The sequence below is a fragment of the Corythoichthys intestinalis genome, chromosome 9 (assembly GCF_030265065.1).
Source record: "Corythoichthys intestinalis isolate RoL2023-P3 chromosome 9, ASM3026506v1, whole genome shotgun sequence".
NCBI lineage: Eukaryota > Metazoa > Chordata > Actinopteri > Syngnathiformes > Syngnathidae > Corythoichthys > Corythoichthys intestinalis.
The window spans coordinates 58,986,490-59,002,461 of NC_080403.1; the positions used below are offsets into that span (position 1 = coordinate 58,986,490).

The following is a 15,972-nucleotide window of genomic DNA, read 5'->3' on the forward strand; positions in this document are numbered from 1 at the left end:
AGCCTACCCACGTACCACGTGCTCGCTGTATGGTTCCGCCCACTTGTCCGTCATTTTGACTCTGTATTAGCATTGTTTTCAATTGATGGCGGAATTTAAAATGCATTTCATGGAAGACCCGGTGCTTTCTGATGCCGCAAACTCACTGGATCTGTTGCATAAAAGGCGTTATGAGGAAAAGCTTCGTTCTATACAGTCGCCAGATCCATATTTGATGCCCAAATCGATGTTTTTCGACCCACTGTCTTCGCCCTGTCTGCCTGACATCTGCTACGCAGATATTTACAATTATCTTGTCCACACTAAATCAGCCTATTCTCACGAAAATATGAAAAACTTCAAGAGCTTGGAGGCTTATAAATACTTCGTTGCTGGTTGGGTGAAACAGGTCCTCGTCCACGAAAATTCTGCAGGAATCTATCTTGTGCTTGGAAAGGTGAGTTACGAAATTTTCAATTCAAAATCTTTTGTTATTGCTAACATCCACTGTCAAGTCTAATGTATTTCATGTCGTTTGTCAATGGAGTTAAGGCTTTTAATGTTTATATGGTTTAGCGATAGCATTCTCACTACATACATACGTGTATGTTGTCGGCGATTAGCCTCGCAATGATCTTAATTGTGGTTATTTGTCAGCCCCGTAGACGAGGCCAGTTTCTTTCACTTGGTACCAGCTAAATATTATTCAAAAAATAACGATGGTGGAAGAAAGGGAAGTCACAAACATCTTGAATTTGAAACTATGTCGTACTACGTCGTATGTTGTCAGAGATTAGCCTAGCAATGATCTTAATTGTGGTTGTCAGGCCAAAACCCTCTAAATATATATTAAATGCATCTTACCGGATATAAAATGACTACTACATAGTCTGTGGTGATTTTTTGGTGTCCAGTTTTCACGTCTAATTGCAGCCGTCCATTTCGCTCTCCTCTTTGGATCCCTCGGAATACGGTAAAACTTCAAGTCTCTCCTTCCATCTTCTCTGTTAGTGCAACCAACAGCCACACACGCCTTCACCATTTTGATTATTAATGTTAAGGAGCAGAAAAACACGCCGTAAATAGGAGAAATGTACGTAGCCGTAACAGGTTAACACTATGTTTTGACGGACAAGTGGGCGGAACCATACAGCGAGCACGTGGTACGTGGGTAGGCTCTATTGTGAGATGCTGACCCGGGTGACGTCACATTCGCATTCTTCGTCAATCCAGGAATTCACTCATTTTCATGGCGCGGGATTAAAAAAATTGAATATATAAATCAATCACTTCCACACACATCCAAGCGGTCCATTTCATTCAGGAGCATAAAACACCACGTGAAATATGAAATAAACATGCTTTTTGTCTGACTGTCATAGGCACTTAAAGCCTAGGCATTTTATGGTATTTTTATATGAAAGTTTTAAACACTTGGGAATTGTATTTTGTATTTGCATTTTAATGCTCTTTTGAAAGTGCAATTTTAGCAAGCCTTGGTTTTACATCTCCTAAAATTGATTCTGCAAAGCATTCAATTTTCCTCATCCAATGACTCCATTATTCCAACTAACTAGTTGATAGATTCATTGACTACTAAAATAATAGATAGCTACAGCCCTAATAGATTATATTTCATGCAGGGTAAGCTCCAGGTGGAAATCTCAACCCCCCCTTCCCCTCCCAATGTTCCGCTCACCCTTGATTAGCGGGCATTGTCACCACAAGCCCACGGGCTAAGAATAATTCAAATAAGCTTATAGGTGACTGGAAGGCACCGTCAAAGTGTGCCAATACGCTTATTTACGGTGGCGAATATAGGCGGGCCCCCTTTCTCACCTCCCAGAATGCTCTTAGTTTAGCAGCAGCGCCTGTCCAGCATGTATCACCATCTTAATTTAGACTCGAGCCCTTCTCATGCCGTCTGTCCTCTGCGATAGCGCTCGCTCCCGCATAGATTCCCAAGTGTCTAAAAAACCCAGGCGAGAGGCTCCAGGCTGCAGTAGCGTTGCTACAGCAGGGTCTCTGTAGGCTCCGAGCAAAAAAAAAAAAAAAACAGGGGCCACCCTTCATTGCACGCCGCAAAGATTGGGTTTTTGCACAATAAATAAGTAAGGACCAGCCCAAAATGATTGCACATTAAATTCAACACGTTTAAATGTTCTCCTCGGAGTAAACACGTGACATGTTACTCATGTATCATTATGCATAGCGCAATTTTCAGAGTATAAGCCACCAAATTTGACACTAAAATGGCAATTGTTCATAGATAAGCCGCACTAGACTATAAGCCGCAGCGGTCCTCACTGTAATATGGGATGTTTACACCAAAATATATTAACCGGTAACACTTTTTGACAGCGCTGTAATAAGACTGTCATAATAAGGCCAAATGAACCACTAGGAACCTTTGAAGCAATTGGCTGCAAAGCTTCATTGCTATAAGAAGCTTCATTTGGCCATCACTGCTCCTTTGGGGGAGACGGTCAACCTCTGCTGCCACCTGCTGTCAACACTGTTGTCATCCAACATGCCTCCTAGCATGCATTGCGGCGCTAAAAATGTATATGAAAATCAAAATTTGTGTTATGTGCTAATTATTTCTTTAGTTACTGTTCCAGTTGTTTCATTAATTGCTAGTTGTGGTATTTGGTAACACTTTATTTAACAGTGCTGCCATAGGACTGTCATATGACCATCATAATTATAACTAGGGCTATCAAACGATTAAAATTTTTAATCGAGTTAATTGCAGCTTAAAAACGAATTAATCGTAATTAATCACAATTCAAACCATCTGTAAAATATGCCATATTTTTCGGTAAATGAATGTTGGAATGGAAAGACACAAGATGGATATATACATTTAACATACTGTACATAAGTACTGTATTTGTTTATTATAACAATAAATCAACAAGATGGCATTAACATTATTAACATTCTGTTAAAGCGATCCATGGATAGAAAGACTTGTAGTTCTTAAAAGATAAATGTTAGTATAAGTTATAGAAATTTTATATTATGTTAATGTTTTCGTTTTAATGAAATTTGTAAAATTTTCAATCCAAAAATAAACTAGTAGCCCGCCATTGTTGATGTCAATAATTACACAATGCTCATGGGTGCTTAAGCCCATAAAATCAGTCGCACCCAAGCGCCAGCAGAGGGCGACAAAACTCCCAAAAACACAAGTAACAAGTTGGCATTGCACTGTGCTGTCATTTTAATCTGTTTTAGTGGAGCATGTGCGTTAATTGCGTCAAATATTTTAACGTGATTAATTTAAAAAATTTATTACCGCCCGTTAACGTGATAATTTTGACAGCCCTAATTATAACATGACAGATTTTGTGTCATCTGGCAAATTATCTCACTTTTGAATGGATGTAAAAGTTCTGGACATACATTAAATTGGTGACATAATTTTCTGGATTATCAGCTAGTACCAACAAACAGGGCGCTGATACCATTTACTGGTATCACTTGAACGCAGCCTTCTTACTTCTGACACTCACTACACTCTGTGTTGTGTGATGACACGTGATCACTTTGCATGCCAAGCAGCTATCGCTATTTGCCTGCTCCAGACCAATGAGAGCGGGCCAATAGCCGCTCTTAACCAATGCCGGGGCAGCTTTTTCATATGGAGGAAAAACAAACCAGGAGAATATAATCAAACAAGTACTTACACTACCGTTCAAAAGTTTGGGGTTGATTTGATGGCAAACCTTTGAACCGTAGTGTATCATATGGGATTTTTCATTATGTACAATCCGGTTCAGAGTTTGGGGTCGAAGCATCCCCAAACTTTTGAACTGTAGTGTAGATACGCGATTTTATCCATTTTTCCATGAATGTCGCAATTACTGCTGTCAGTTCCATTGAAAACCACCACGGTGCTGCTTGTGCTTGGAACTACTCACGCCCTACATGAACCACGTGACCAACCGCGGCGAGAACAAAGAGTGTCATTACCCTCTTTCCATGGCCCTGGCCAGACCCAATGCTGCCACCAGAGTGCCCCACCATTAAACAAAATACAATACTTTTGGAATTTCGGATAGTTATTTTGAATTTTTAAAGGGTTACCCTAATTTTCGGACTATAAGCCGCTACTTTTTTCCCCTCATTTTGAATCTTGAGGCTTATAGTCCAGTGCGGTTTATTTGTTGGTTTATTTGGGTTAACAGGTAACACTTTATTTGACAGCGGCATCATAAGACTGTCATAAGAACATCATAATTATGACATGACACTATCATGGGCATTACTGAATGCTTATGACAGATGTCAATATGTGTCATGTGGCATATTATTTCACCAACTCCATTTATGTCCTCAGCTCAGATCTTTTACGGCCATTCAAAAGTGAGATAATTTGCTGGATGACACTAACCGACCTCTAATATAAGCATTCATAATAATAATAATTATGACTGTCATATGACAGTATTATGGCACCACTATCCAAGAAAATGTTACCAAATACCATAACTAGCAATTAATGAAACAACTGGAACAGCAACTGAAGAAATAATTAGCAAAGAACACGATTGTTATTTACATCTGTAGCACCGCAATGCATGCTAGGAGGAATGTTGGATGACAACAGTGTTGAAAGCAGGTGGCAGCAAAGGTTGACTGTCTCCCCCAAGGGAGCAGTGATGGCCAAATGAAGCTTTTAGAAACAATAAGGCTTTGCACCCAATTGGTTCAAAGCTTAATGGTGGTTCATTTGGTCTCATGACAGTCCTATGATGCCATTGTCAAATGAAGTGTTACCAGTTAATATCTTTTGGTGTAAATATCCCATAATACAATGAGGACAACTGCGGTTTATAGTCCAGTGTGGCTTATCGGTGAACAAATGCCGTTTTCGTGTCAAATTTGGTGGGTGGCGGCTTATAGTCAGGTGCGCCTTATAGTCCAGAAATTACGGTAATTCCAACTTCCGCGGATATTGCGGTTACGTTGCCAGCGTAGGAACCGAAGTCATTTGTAACCTGGTGGTATGCTAATTTTAGGGTCCGCTCATTTGACCACGGGAACACGAATATCCAATGGCTTGACTGGAGTTTTACGACCTTACTTACAGTGCCTTGCAAAAGTATTTGGCCCCCTTGAACCTTGCAACCTTTCGCCACATTTCAGGGTTCAAACATAAAGATATAAAATTTTAATTTTTTGTCAAGAATCAACAACAAGTGGGACACAGTCGTGAAGTGGAACAAAATTTATTGGATAATTTAAACTTTTTTAACAAATAAAAAACTGAAAAGTGGGGCGTGCAATATTATTCGGCCCCCTTGCGTTAATACTTTGTAGCGCCACCTTTTGCTCCAATTACAGCTGCAAGTCGCTGGGGGTATGTTTCTATCAGTTTTGCACATCGAGAGACTGACATTCTTGCCCATTCTTCCTTGCAAAACAGCTCGAGCTCAGTGAGGTTGGATGGAGAGTGTTTGTGAACAGCAGTCTTCAGCTCTTTCCACAGATTCTCCATTGGATTCAGGTCTGGACTTTGACTTGGCCATTCTAACACCTGGATACGTTTATTTTTTAACCATTCCATTGTAGATTTGGCTTTATGTTTTGGATCATTGTCCTGTTGGAAGATAAAGCTCCGTCCCAGTCTCAGGTCTTGTGCAGATTCCAACAGGTTTTCTTCCAGAATGTTCCTGTATTTGGCTGCATCCATCTTCCATCTTCCCTGTCCCTGCTGAAGAAAAGCAGGCCCAAACCATGATGCTGCCACCACCATGTTTGACAGTGGGGATGGTGTGTTCAGGGTGATGAGCTGTGTTGCTTTTACGCCAAACATATCGTTTTGCATTGTGGCCAAAAAGTTCAATTTTGGTTTCATCTGACCGGAGCACCTTCTTCCACATGTTTGGTGTGTCTCCCAGGTGGCTTGTGGCAAACTTTAAACGAGACTTTTTATGGATATCTTTGAGAAATGGCTTTTCTTCTTGCCACTCTTCCATAAAGGCCAGATTTGTGCAGTGTACGACTGATTGTTGTCCTATGGACAGACTCTCCCACCTCAGCTGTAGATCTCTGCAGTTCATCCAGAGTGATCATGGGCCTCTTGGCTGCATCTCTGATCAGTTTTCTCCTTGTTTGAGAAGAAAGTTTGGAAGGACGGCCGGGTCTTGGTAGATTTGCAGTGGTCTGATGCTCCTTCCATTTCAATATGATGGCTTGCACAGTGCTCCTTGAGATGTTTAAAGCTTGAGAAATCTTTTTGTATCCAAATCCGGCTTTAAACTTCTCCACAACAGTATCTCGGACCTGCCTGGTGTGTTCCTTGGTTTTCATAATGCTCTCTGCACTTTAAACAGAACCCTGAGACTATCACAGAGCAGGTGCATTTATACGGAGACTTGATTACACACAGGTGGATTCTATTTATCATCATCGGTCATTTAGGACAACATTGGATCATTCAGAGATCCTCACTGAACTTCTGGAGTGAGTTTGCTGCACTGAAAGTAAAGGGGCCGAAGTTTAAATTATCCAATAAATGTTGTTCCACTTCACGATTGTGTCCCACTTGTTGTTGATTCTTGACAAAAAAATTAAATTTCATATCTTTATGTTTGAAGCCTGAAATGTGGCGAAAGGTTGCAAGATTCAAGCGGGCCGAATACTTTTGCAAGGCACTGTATTTCTCCCGACACCGGCCCACCGCAGTAACTAACCCCCCTTTTCAATTGACCATTTCCAATGAACAATTCTTTTCGTTTCTGCAGAGTGCATTTCGGCGGCCACCCGAGGCCTCCTATCAGCCACGGCTCCGGGCGACCGCCTGGCTCGCCTGTCCGCTAGCCCCGCCTCTTCTGGGGAAGCACCCCCCCATCTGCTGAACTGGCTCATTATTATGCAAGTCATCATTTCTTTGTATTTATGGATTCAACGGGTGTCATCGGTTGTGTAACAAAGCCACACGATGATGACATGGCCTTTGATCCCGGCCACAGCAGACCTAAAAACGACACTGCGCACCAACGGACAGTGGCGGAGAAAGAGGGATGCTTTCATTTTGGTGGAGAAGGAAAATGAACTAAAATGAGAAGCAAGCAAGGACAGATGAAGGAGAGTCCAGGTAAAAAAAAGAAAAAAAAAAACAACAACAACAACGAAAACGCTAAAAATGATCACAAATCGGACAAGACAGCAAAACAGGAAATGGACCATTCGGGTGCTGCTAGCATCATAGTCATTTAAAAAACAAAAATGACTTAAGGTTTTATGCTTGACATATGCAGTGGCGTAGAACTGTCGGCGATGTCACTGTGCAACAGACTACAATCCTTAATTGATAGTAGTTTAAGTTTAATTCAACAGGCCAGAAGTGATCTATGATAAACAGGATGTGACCCGTTGTCCACCGGAAACCAGTAGTGGATGCAGTACTCACTTTTTTTACTTAAGTAAAACTACAAGTATCTAAGAAAACATTTACTCGAGTAAAAGTACAGAAGTACTTGCTTTAAAATTGACTTTGCAAGTAAAAACTAAAAGAATTTTCTCCCGATGCAAAAATGTGACGTACAGGTAGTCCCCGGGTTACGACTTACGCGACTTCGACGATTTTGACTTTACTACGCTGGCGTCTCGTCCGCCATTTTGTCTCCAGTTATTGTTTTTTTTTTTTCCTAGTCTCATAAAGAGTACCTTATTCTACCGCACAGTATCTTATTTTATACTTTACTTTATAAATTTGACGTGTTCTGTCCTCACTAAACAGCCAGGCCTGCAGAGACACTAACAACCCGGCCAAAAGGCCAAAACTTTGTGCGTTCACCTTAGTCTTAACCCCTTGCACTGACTCAATTTTGAAAGCTAGAAAAAGGCTTCAAAACACAAGTTGACAATTTATTCAGGTCGACAGCGATCAAACAGCAAGGCAAATTAGCAACAGACCCAGGCGAGGAGGCAGACTGATTCCAGGGTCGCCATATCACAAGTCAACAAAAGATTCCCGAGAAAAATGACAACGGTTAGTTAAACATTCAGTCTTTTGAAGTCTGCAGTACGGTGGGCCGAATGAAGGATGTGCCTGGGTGTTGTTTAGGATAATTCTTCTGGTGCAGATTTGGGCGGTCAAGTTCGTTGCTGGGACATGGTTACTGAGGCAACTGAGGTGGGAGGTTCGGCCTGCTTTGACGTCTGAGAGGCGCCGAGCTATCAAACTCAGAGTTGTTTCTGTTGTCGGGTGTTGCTGTAGTACAGGACACCCCGCCATTTGTTCTGGACTGTCCTGAAGAGCTGATTGTGGGATTTGGTGTTGCAGACGTGGGCTTGTAGATGTCTTGCCAATCACCTGGTAGTCAGCACCAATCTTGCTCAGTCAGCTGCATGATGCACGATGCGTTGAGCTTCCGTGGTCAGAAGGCATCATGTATCCCCTGTGCCCTAATATATTTTGCTTGTTTTCCTTAAACTGTGATATAAATGCTATTAATTTTATATTGGGTACGTTAGAGCATTACAAACAGTGAAACAGTAAATACGATAAAAGATACTATTCCTTCAACAGACTTTTTACTTCCTTGATTTTTGACAATTTCTAAAGCTGTAACACACATAAGTACGCTTATGTGCAAAAAAACACAGATTTTGACAATAAAACACTTGACACTAAACAATTAGCGTTCAAATGTCAATCTAGTCTGATCAATATGTAAATTTAGTAGGTTAAATTAGCCTAATTTGCCTTAAAAAAAAAAAGTCTGCTAGCTTAAATGCTACGAATGCCAACATATTTACAATTCTCATAGCAAATTGCTCACACATAATTTCACAAACTGTAGCTGTACATTTGATTGCAAATGCATGCACAAACATATATTAGCGGAAACAACTTACAGCCTTATGTGGGCCAAGCCAGAGTGGAGCTATCCTTTACCCATAGACGTCTGAGTTTGTTTCGCAGTCATCCAGCCAGACCGAACACTGCCACCAGAGGGCAGTGTAATTAGGGGACGAGCTGTATATAACACACAGAATGAAAAATACCTAATAGAGTGCAAAATTGAAAACACAACCAATAAAATTGACTGCATTGTAGACGGAAGTTTAACAAGCTAAAAAAACCACAAAATTTAGCTTCATGGCGGATTGCAAGTATCAATTATCAGGTGCATACCGCCACCTACTGTATAAGAGTATGCAGCACCCATCTGAAGGGGCGCTCCTCTCACTGTTGGTTTTTATTGGTCAATATCTCGTTCACTTCTCCCGTCTCATCCTTGCCCTGGCCGTCCAGCCCCGGAACTAAAATGTTCCGGGGGGGGGGCGCTTTGACACGCGGTTTCCGGGTCAGACAGACTAGACATACTAGCGGCTGACGCACCGGCTCAACTCGCTGCCGTCGACTCAATCACATCATCTTCTACGGTCAGTTACTTTGCTGAGTAACTAATTACTCTTTCAATGAGGTAACGGAGTTACCAACTTAAAGGGGTAGTTCACAAGTTTTGACATCAGGCATAATCTTCAAGTTAGCCGTGGTTTAATTAGTCGGTGGAGTTGATTTCAACAAATTCTGTGACGTTTATCAGTTTTTCGTTAGTCTCAGGGCTCCCGAGTGGCTAAGCTAGCATGAGTCAATGGTGCCTGCTTAGCATGCCAATAAAAAATGATTTTACCAGTTGTAACATAGTCAATTAAATTCAAAATGTAAATCATTGTACGAAATACTCATGAGGCCAAAACAATGTCAAACCAAACTGCCGTAATTCATTTATATGAGTTCTATTTTCTCACCATTAACATGTAAATGTAAACTAATGAGACAATAAAAATCATTGTGTTTCATTCTAAGGCAGGACTATTTTTTTGTGTTAGATGCGTAATGCGACCACAATAGAGAGTGCTCTGTCTGCGGTGAAAAACAACAACAATCCCAGATAGCAGACCGACGTTGAAAAGATGTTGGATCAATTTCGCTGTCAACGTCACTTTTGCACCCCCAATTAATGTCGTTACAACGTTGAAATCCTTACAAAAACCTAAAAATCATTTCGATTATAAATAATATTGGAACAACGCTGAATCAATGTTATGTTTTCCACCATAATTAAATGACTTCATTCATTCATTTTCCATGCCGCTTTTCCTCACGAGGGTCACGGAGGTGCTGGAGCCTATCCCAGCTAACTACGGGCAGTAGGCAGGGGACACCCTGAACTGGTTGCCAGCCAATCGCAGGGCACAAGGAGACATACAACCAATCATGCACACACTCATACCTACGGACAATTTAGAGTGTTCAATCAGCCTACCGTGCATGTTTTTGGGATGTGGGAGGAAACCGGAGTTCCCGGAGGAAACCCACGCAGGCACGGGGAGAACATGCAAACTCCACACAGGAAGGCCGAAGCCGGGATTGAACCCTTGATCTCAGAACTGTAAGGCAGATGTGCTAACCACTCAGCCACCGTGACTTTTCAATCATATTTCCCGATCAATCATAAATCAACTATTTGTCAACATTGGTTCATCAACTATAAAACAATGTTAACCCGACCATCACCTGGCATACCATAGAACAACGTTGTTTCAACGTCACTTGATGCTGAAAATTTCGATGTCAACCATACTGATGATTTTGATGGAAAATCAACATTTATTCAATGTCGGTCTGCTATCTGGGATGTGATATCACTCAAATGTTGCTGTTCATACTACAATTGTTGACATGAATGGTAACTTCTAATAACTTTATCCTGTAAACAGAGCCAACACTATTGATTGCATGGGTCATCGGTGATTCTCATGCATGCATACGTTGTTTTTTATTGGTATGCGAAGCAGGCACCATTGACTCGCGCTAGCTTAGCCACTGTGGAGCCTGAAAACTAACAACTGACAAGCTGCACAGAATTTGTTGAAATTAATTCCACTGACTGTTTACACCCCCGCTAACTCAAAGATGAAGCCTAATGTCAAAAATTCTGAACTTTCCCTTTCATTACTTTTTGGAACAAGTCATTTGTAACAGTAACCAGGGCCGGAGTGGGACTCATTTTCGGCCCTGGAATTTCATGCCTCAGACCGGCCCACTCATTTAATTTAAAATAATGTCATTATGCATACACGTGTTAAGTTCAGTGTTCTCTAAAGCCGTGTACTGTAATTCTGTGTATTCCAATTCAGTGCAGGTAATGGTTGTTTAACAAGGTGGCTTTATTTTAACAAGTGCAACAAAACATATTTTCAACAAATTTAAAAATGGATTTAAAAAAAACTATATTAAAAGATACATTTGAAAACTAAATTTGGGCTGTCAAACGATTAAAATTTTTCATCGAGTTAATTACAGCTTAAAAATTAATCGTAATTAATCGCAATTCAAACCATCTATAAAATATGCCGTATTTTTCTGTAAATTATTGTTGGAATGGAAAGATAAGACACAAGATGGATATATACATTCAACATACGATACATAAGGACTGTATTTGTTTATTATAAAAATAAATCAACAAGATGGCATTAACATTATTAACATTCTGTTAACGCGATCCATGGATAGAAAGACTTGTAGTTCTTAAAAGATAAATGTTAGTACAAGTTATAGACATTTTATATTAAGACCCCTCTTAATGTTTTCATTTTAATACAATTTGTAAAATGTTCAATCAAAAAATAAACTAGTAGCGCGCCATTGTTGATGTCAATAACATACACATTAACTTACACAATGCTCATGGGTGCTGAAACCTATGAAATCAGTCGCACCCAAGCGCCAGCAGAGGGCGGCAAAACTCCATAAAACACAATTAACAAGTGGGCATGTCATTGTACTGTCATTTAAATCTGTCTGAGCAGGGCATGTGCGTTAATTGCGTCAAATATTTTAACGTGATTAACTTGAAATGAATTACCGCCCGTTAACGCGATCATTTTGACAGCCCTAAATTAAATTACAAAATAAGACCTTTTCTGCAACATCAAATATTAACAAAATGAGTGCTTACAGATAAAACAAACATAGCAACATAACAATATGAAAAATAAAGAATACGTATTGCACATTGTAACAACTTCTAATGATACTATTATCCATTTTCTATTTCCACTTTAAAAACGCCACGTAATTGATTAGATTAATTCTAATGTTCACTCGCTGAACGACATGGCAATCCTACCTTCCAGCCAGGGGCGGACTGGTAATCTGTGGGTTCTGGAGGATCACAGAACGGCCGGTGCCCTGGACGGCCGGCGGCCGCCATTCATTATACATGACTGTTTTTATCCCCCCTAGCCTCTGATTATCTACAGTTCGCATCCAATCCGACAGGTGGCAGCAATCGCCAGTCTGATAGAAGAACGAAGAAAGCACAGAGTAGCCTTCATTGGTTCCTTGTGGAAGCAAAATAGCGAGAAGCGTTAATGCATAATGTGGATGTGGTGACAAAAAAAGAAAAGAGAAGGGTGGCGCGGAGAAGGTTAGGGAGAAAAAAAAATTAAAGAAACTGGAGGGCGAAGCATAAAAATGTCATAAGTTGGCAAATATTTTCGCAAGCAGCAGTCTTGCTGCAGCGGCCACATCGGGTAACAGCAGCCCAGCCCCCGGCGATGGTGAGAGGGGGAGCGGCAGCCGCTCTGGCGTGCAGCCGGTGCAGGGGGAGAGAGAAAACAAGAGAGAGGGGGTAATGATAAGCTGGTGGAAGTTCCCCAGACAAGCGCAGGGCAAGTAAAAAGGGATGAAGAGGGTCACTTGTTCGGTATACTGCCAATTGTTATCCACCAGGTAGCTACATTTTAAATGGAATAAATGACAGTTAAAGGGTTAGTGCCAGCTAGTCCATGTACCCGTCTGCAATCGTGTCAAGTTACAGTATGCTAGTCCTACAATCACTCTCCTAAGAAAAAATATTTTAGCTGTAAAACAACGTATGCACACGCAGCTGCAATATTAATTCAGAAGAAATATAACAAAATATTAATAAAAAGATTGGTTTTAGTTTAAAGTTTAGGCAGTTAAATTGATATGATATATATTTTTAGTCATTTATATATCGTTTTGTTTTCTGGTTAATACTTTCCAATGAAGGTTATGTATACAAGATTTGTCTTGAAGTGTTTATTGTATTTTCATTGAAATTTATTATTTGTATGGCAAGATTAATTATGACAGGGGTCTCCAAACCGGTCCTCATGGGCCGCTGTGGAGCCTGGTTTTTGTTTCAACCGATCGAGTAGCGACAGTTTAACCAATGAAGTTTCTTCTAAAACAAGCAGCATCTGACTGCAATCAACTGACTACACTTGTAAGAAACCAGATTGGTGCATAGGTGTTGTCTTGTTTTGTTGGAATGAAATCCTGCGCCCGCTGCGGCCCTATGTGGAATAGTTTGGAGACCACTGAATTATGGCATAAACAATGAAATCATTTTATAGACAGAGATATATAGAGATATATTATAATCAATTGGATACATAAAACTTGATTTGAAAAATAAATTCTTTCATTTGTTTATTCAGGTTGAGCATAGAGCTAGTACAGAAAATGAACCCAACTCCAGTTCAGCCTTGCAGTACTTTGAGCGCCTCAAGTCAGACAGTAACAGTCTAGACACATTTTCTTCATTTTCTCTCAAAGTGCACGAAATTAATGCATTTTACAATAAAATGTAAAAAAAAAAAAAACCAAAAAAAATCTCCCCGGGGGGGGGGGGGGGGGGGGGGCATGCCCCCGGACCCCCTAGGGGATCTGTGTTTCCCTTCGTATAGCGATTCTTGTGGGCTGGGCTGAGTCAAAGTCCAGGGCTGCTTTTTAGTCCCAGTCCGCCCCTGCTTCCAGCTCTACACCTGTGGTGTGTTCATTATGGCTAATGCTTGCTCCTACATACAGTGGTACCTCTACATACGATCGCTTCGACACACGAACTTTTCGACATCCGACGTAAAATTTGACTCGCCATTTGTTTCTACATCCGACGACATGCTCGAAATACGACGACAATGGCAGCACCGCAGACGAATGCACGGAGGATTTTCTTGTGTGACAAATCAACACAGGTTTCAGAAAAGGTTGGTACAGGTGGTGAAACAAGGAAAAAGTTGATGCTTACCTTCGAAATGAAGATGCAAATGACAGAAAAATATGAGCGTGGGGTGGGCATCCGTGAAATGGCTCAACAATACATCTCCACGGTCCTCCTCCGACCATCGTTCGCCAGTCTTTATAAATTAAGCTGACAATTCTTATTGTCTCCAAAGAAATCGCCAGCTTCGCCACGTTTTCATCATTTCTTTCACAACTTATTCAACACAAAACGCCTGCTGTCTGCCGCAATTGATGGTGTTCTCAAGAGAACATTCAAAGTGAAAGTGAAACTCAAGCTCACCGGTCCGTCTCTGGCACGTGAGCCCCGCGGTGCGTTCAGGTACACAAAAAAACGTCCGCCTTATTAGAACCCGATTCGTTACACTATTACAGGAATTATTATTATTCTTTTTATTACATTATTCCAATTTTGATTTATAATTTATTTGTTTTGCTACGTGTAATTGCCATTTGTAATAGCACCAGCAGTATTTTTTAAGGATTTAGTGCAGGTTTTTGGGCTGTGGAACGAATTAATGGAATTATAATGTATTCCTATGGGAAAATCCTGCTCGACATACGACCATTTCGACTTACAAACAAGGTCCTGGAACGGATTAACTTCGTATGTAGAGGTACCACTGTATATATATATATTTTTTTAATATATTTTTTTAAGACGGCCCACAGGGACAGCGGTAACAGAATGTAAGTTATACTCAGTGACACTGTCATAAATAAATACCAAACAAAAAATTATAACTGTGTAATTTTTTTTTTTTTAATAAAACCCGGACCGGCCCATCTGGCCGGCCGGCCCTTTGGGAATCGTCCAGAAGCTCCCGATTAGTCACTCCGGGCCTGCTTACTCTTTTTCTTTTTTAAAGTAGAATTAACAACACTTCAAACAACTATACATTTAATCACATATTTTTTTACATTTTGGGCAAAGCTGAGTTTCCCTTACAGTCTTAGAGCAATCGCCTCTGCCTGAACGTAATAAAACATTTAAGGAAAAAACAATCATAATTCGTCATGAAAAGGTTCATTTCATCAACGGCAAACTAGGGCTTGTGCTGCTGTGTGCATTCCAGCACCACCAGGGGGCGCGCCTCGTCTTTTCACCTCCAAGCCCCTCCTCCTCCCAAAGCCTGCCGGTTCGCCCACCCCGGGACACTGAAGACGCCCATAGCAACAAACACACCGCTGCCGCCGCGTCGAATAAAACACTCGTACACTCCAGAGGACGGATTAAACGTCGCTTCCTTTCCGCGGTGACTACAGGTGTTTTGCGGAAAAGCCACGCCGCGGTCGTGTGCGCCTTTAGCATGGGGCGAGAACATTATTTTGGATAGCCGCCCCGAAGCAACCCCTCGAAGCCCCCGCCGTCCGTCCGTCCGTCCGTCCCGACTCCAGACGGAGCACTCGAAGGCTGCGACGGAGTTGGAAACGTCGGTTGAGCGGGTATAAACACGGGAATGGTACTCTGGAGCCAGTGGCTTCGCGGACAGAGAAAGGCGAGGGCTTCGCGGAAGACCCCAGCGAGCTGCTGCCTTTGGACTTCAAGTGTTTTTCGCGAGAGGGAGCGGCTTCCCGACGGACGTTTGTTTTGTGGCTAGCGAACGACCCCCATCTCCGGCGTCTCCCTGCTGCTAACTCTGCTAATGTTAGCAGCTCCCAAAAATACAAACTCGTGGGAGCAAGACCAATTGCTGACGAACTTTTAGCTAAAAACAAAAACAACTCAGGTTTTTTTTTTTTTTTTTTAACTGCGTCAAATTAAAGTGAAATCAGGTCAAGTTGGCCATGTAACTTTTTTTACACGATTTTCGGGAAATTCACTTCGGATGCTGGCATTACTAACTAATTCCAACCATGATGATCATAAGCAGAAAGCCAGAGGGCCCGATATCAACAGGTAATCACAA

The 15,972-nt window shown here is 41.3% G+C and overlaps 1 protein-coding gene across 2 annotated transcripts in view; it reads left to right on the plus strand.

The window, feature by feature from the left end:
- Positions 1 to 6,942: 6,942 nt before the first annotated feature.
- dyrk3 (dual specificity tyrosine phosphorylation regulated kinase 3) overlaps positions 6,943 to 15,972 on the plus strand; it is a 38,055-nt gene continuing 29,025 nt past the window's right edge. The window contains exon 1 of one of the 2 annotated variants that reach the window (XM_057845958.1): positions 6,943 to 7,087. In XM_057845958.1, coding sequence (XP_057701941.1) covers positions 7,051 to 7,087 — 37 coding nt within the window. In that variant the 5' untranslated portion in view covers positions 6,943 to 7,050. Of the gene's footprint in view, positions 7,088 to 15,235; positions 15,963 to 15,972 lie in introns of those variants that run through there. The other variant, XM_057845957.1, reaches the window with a different exon arrangement.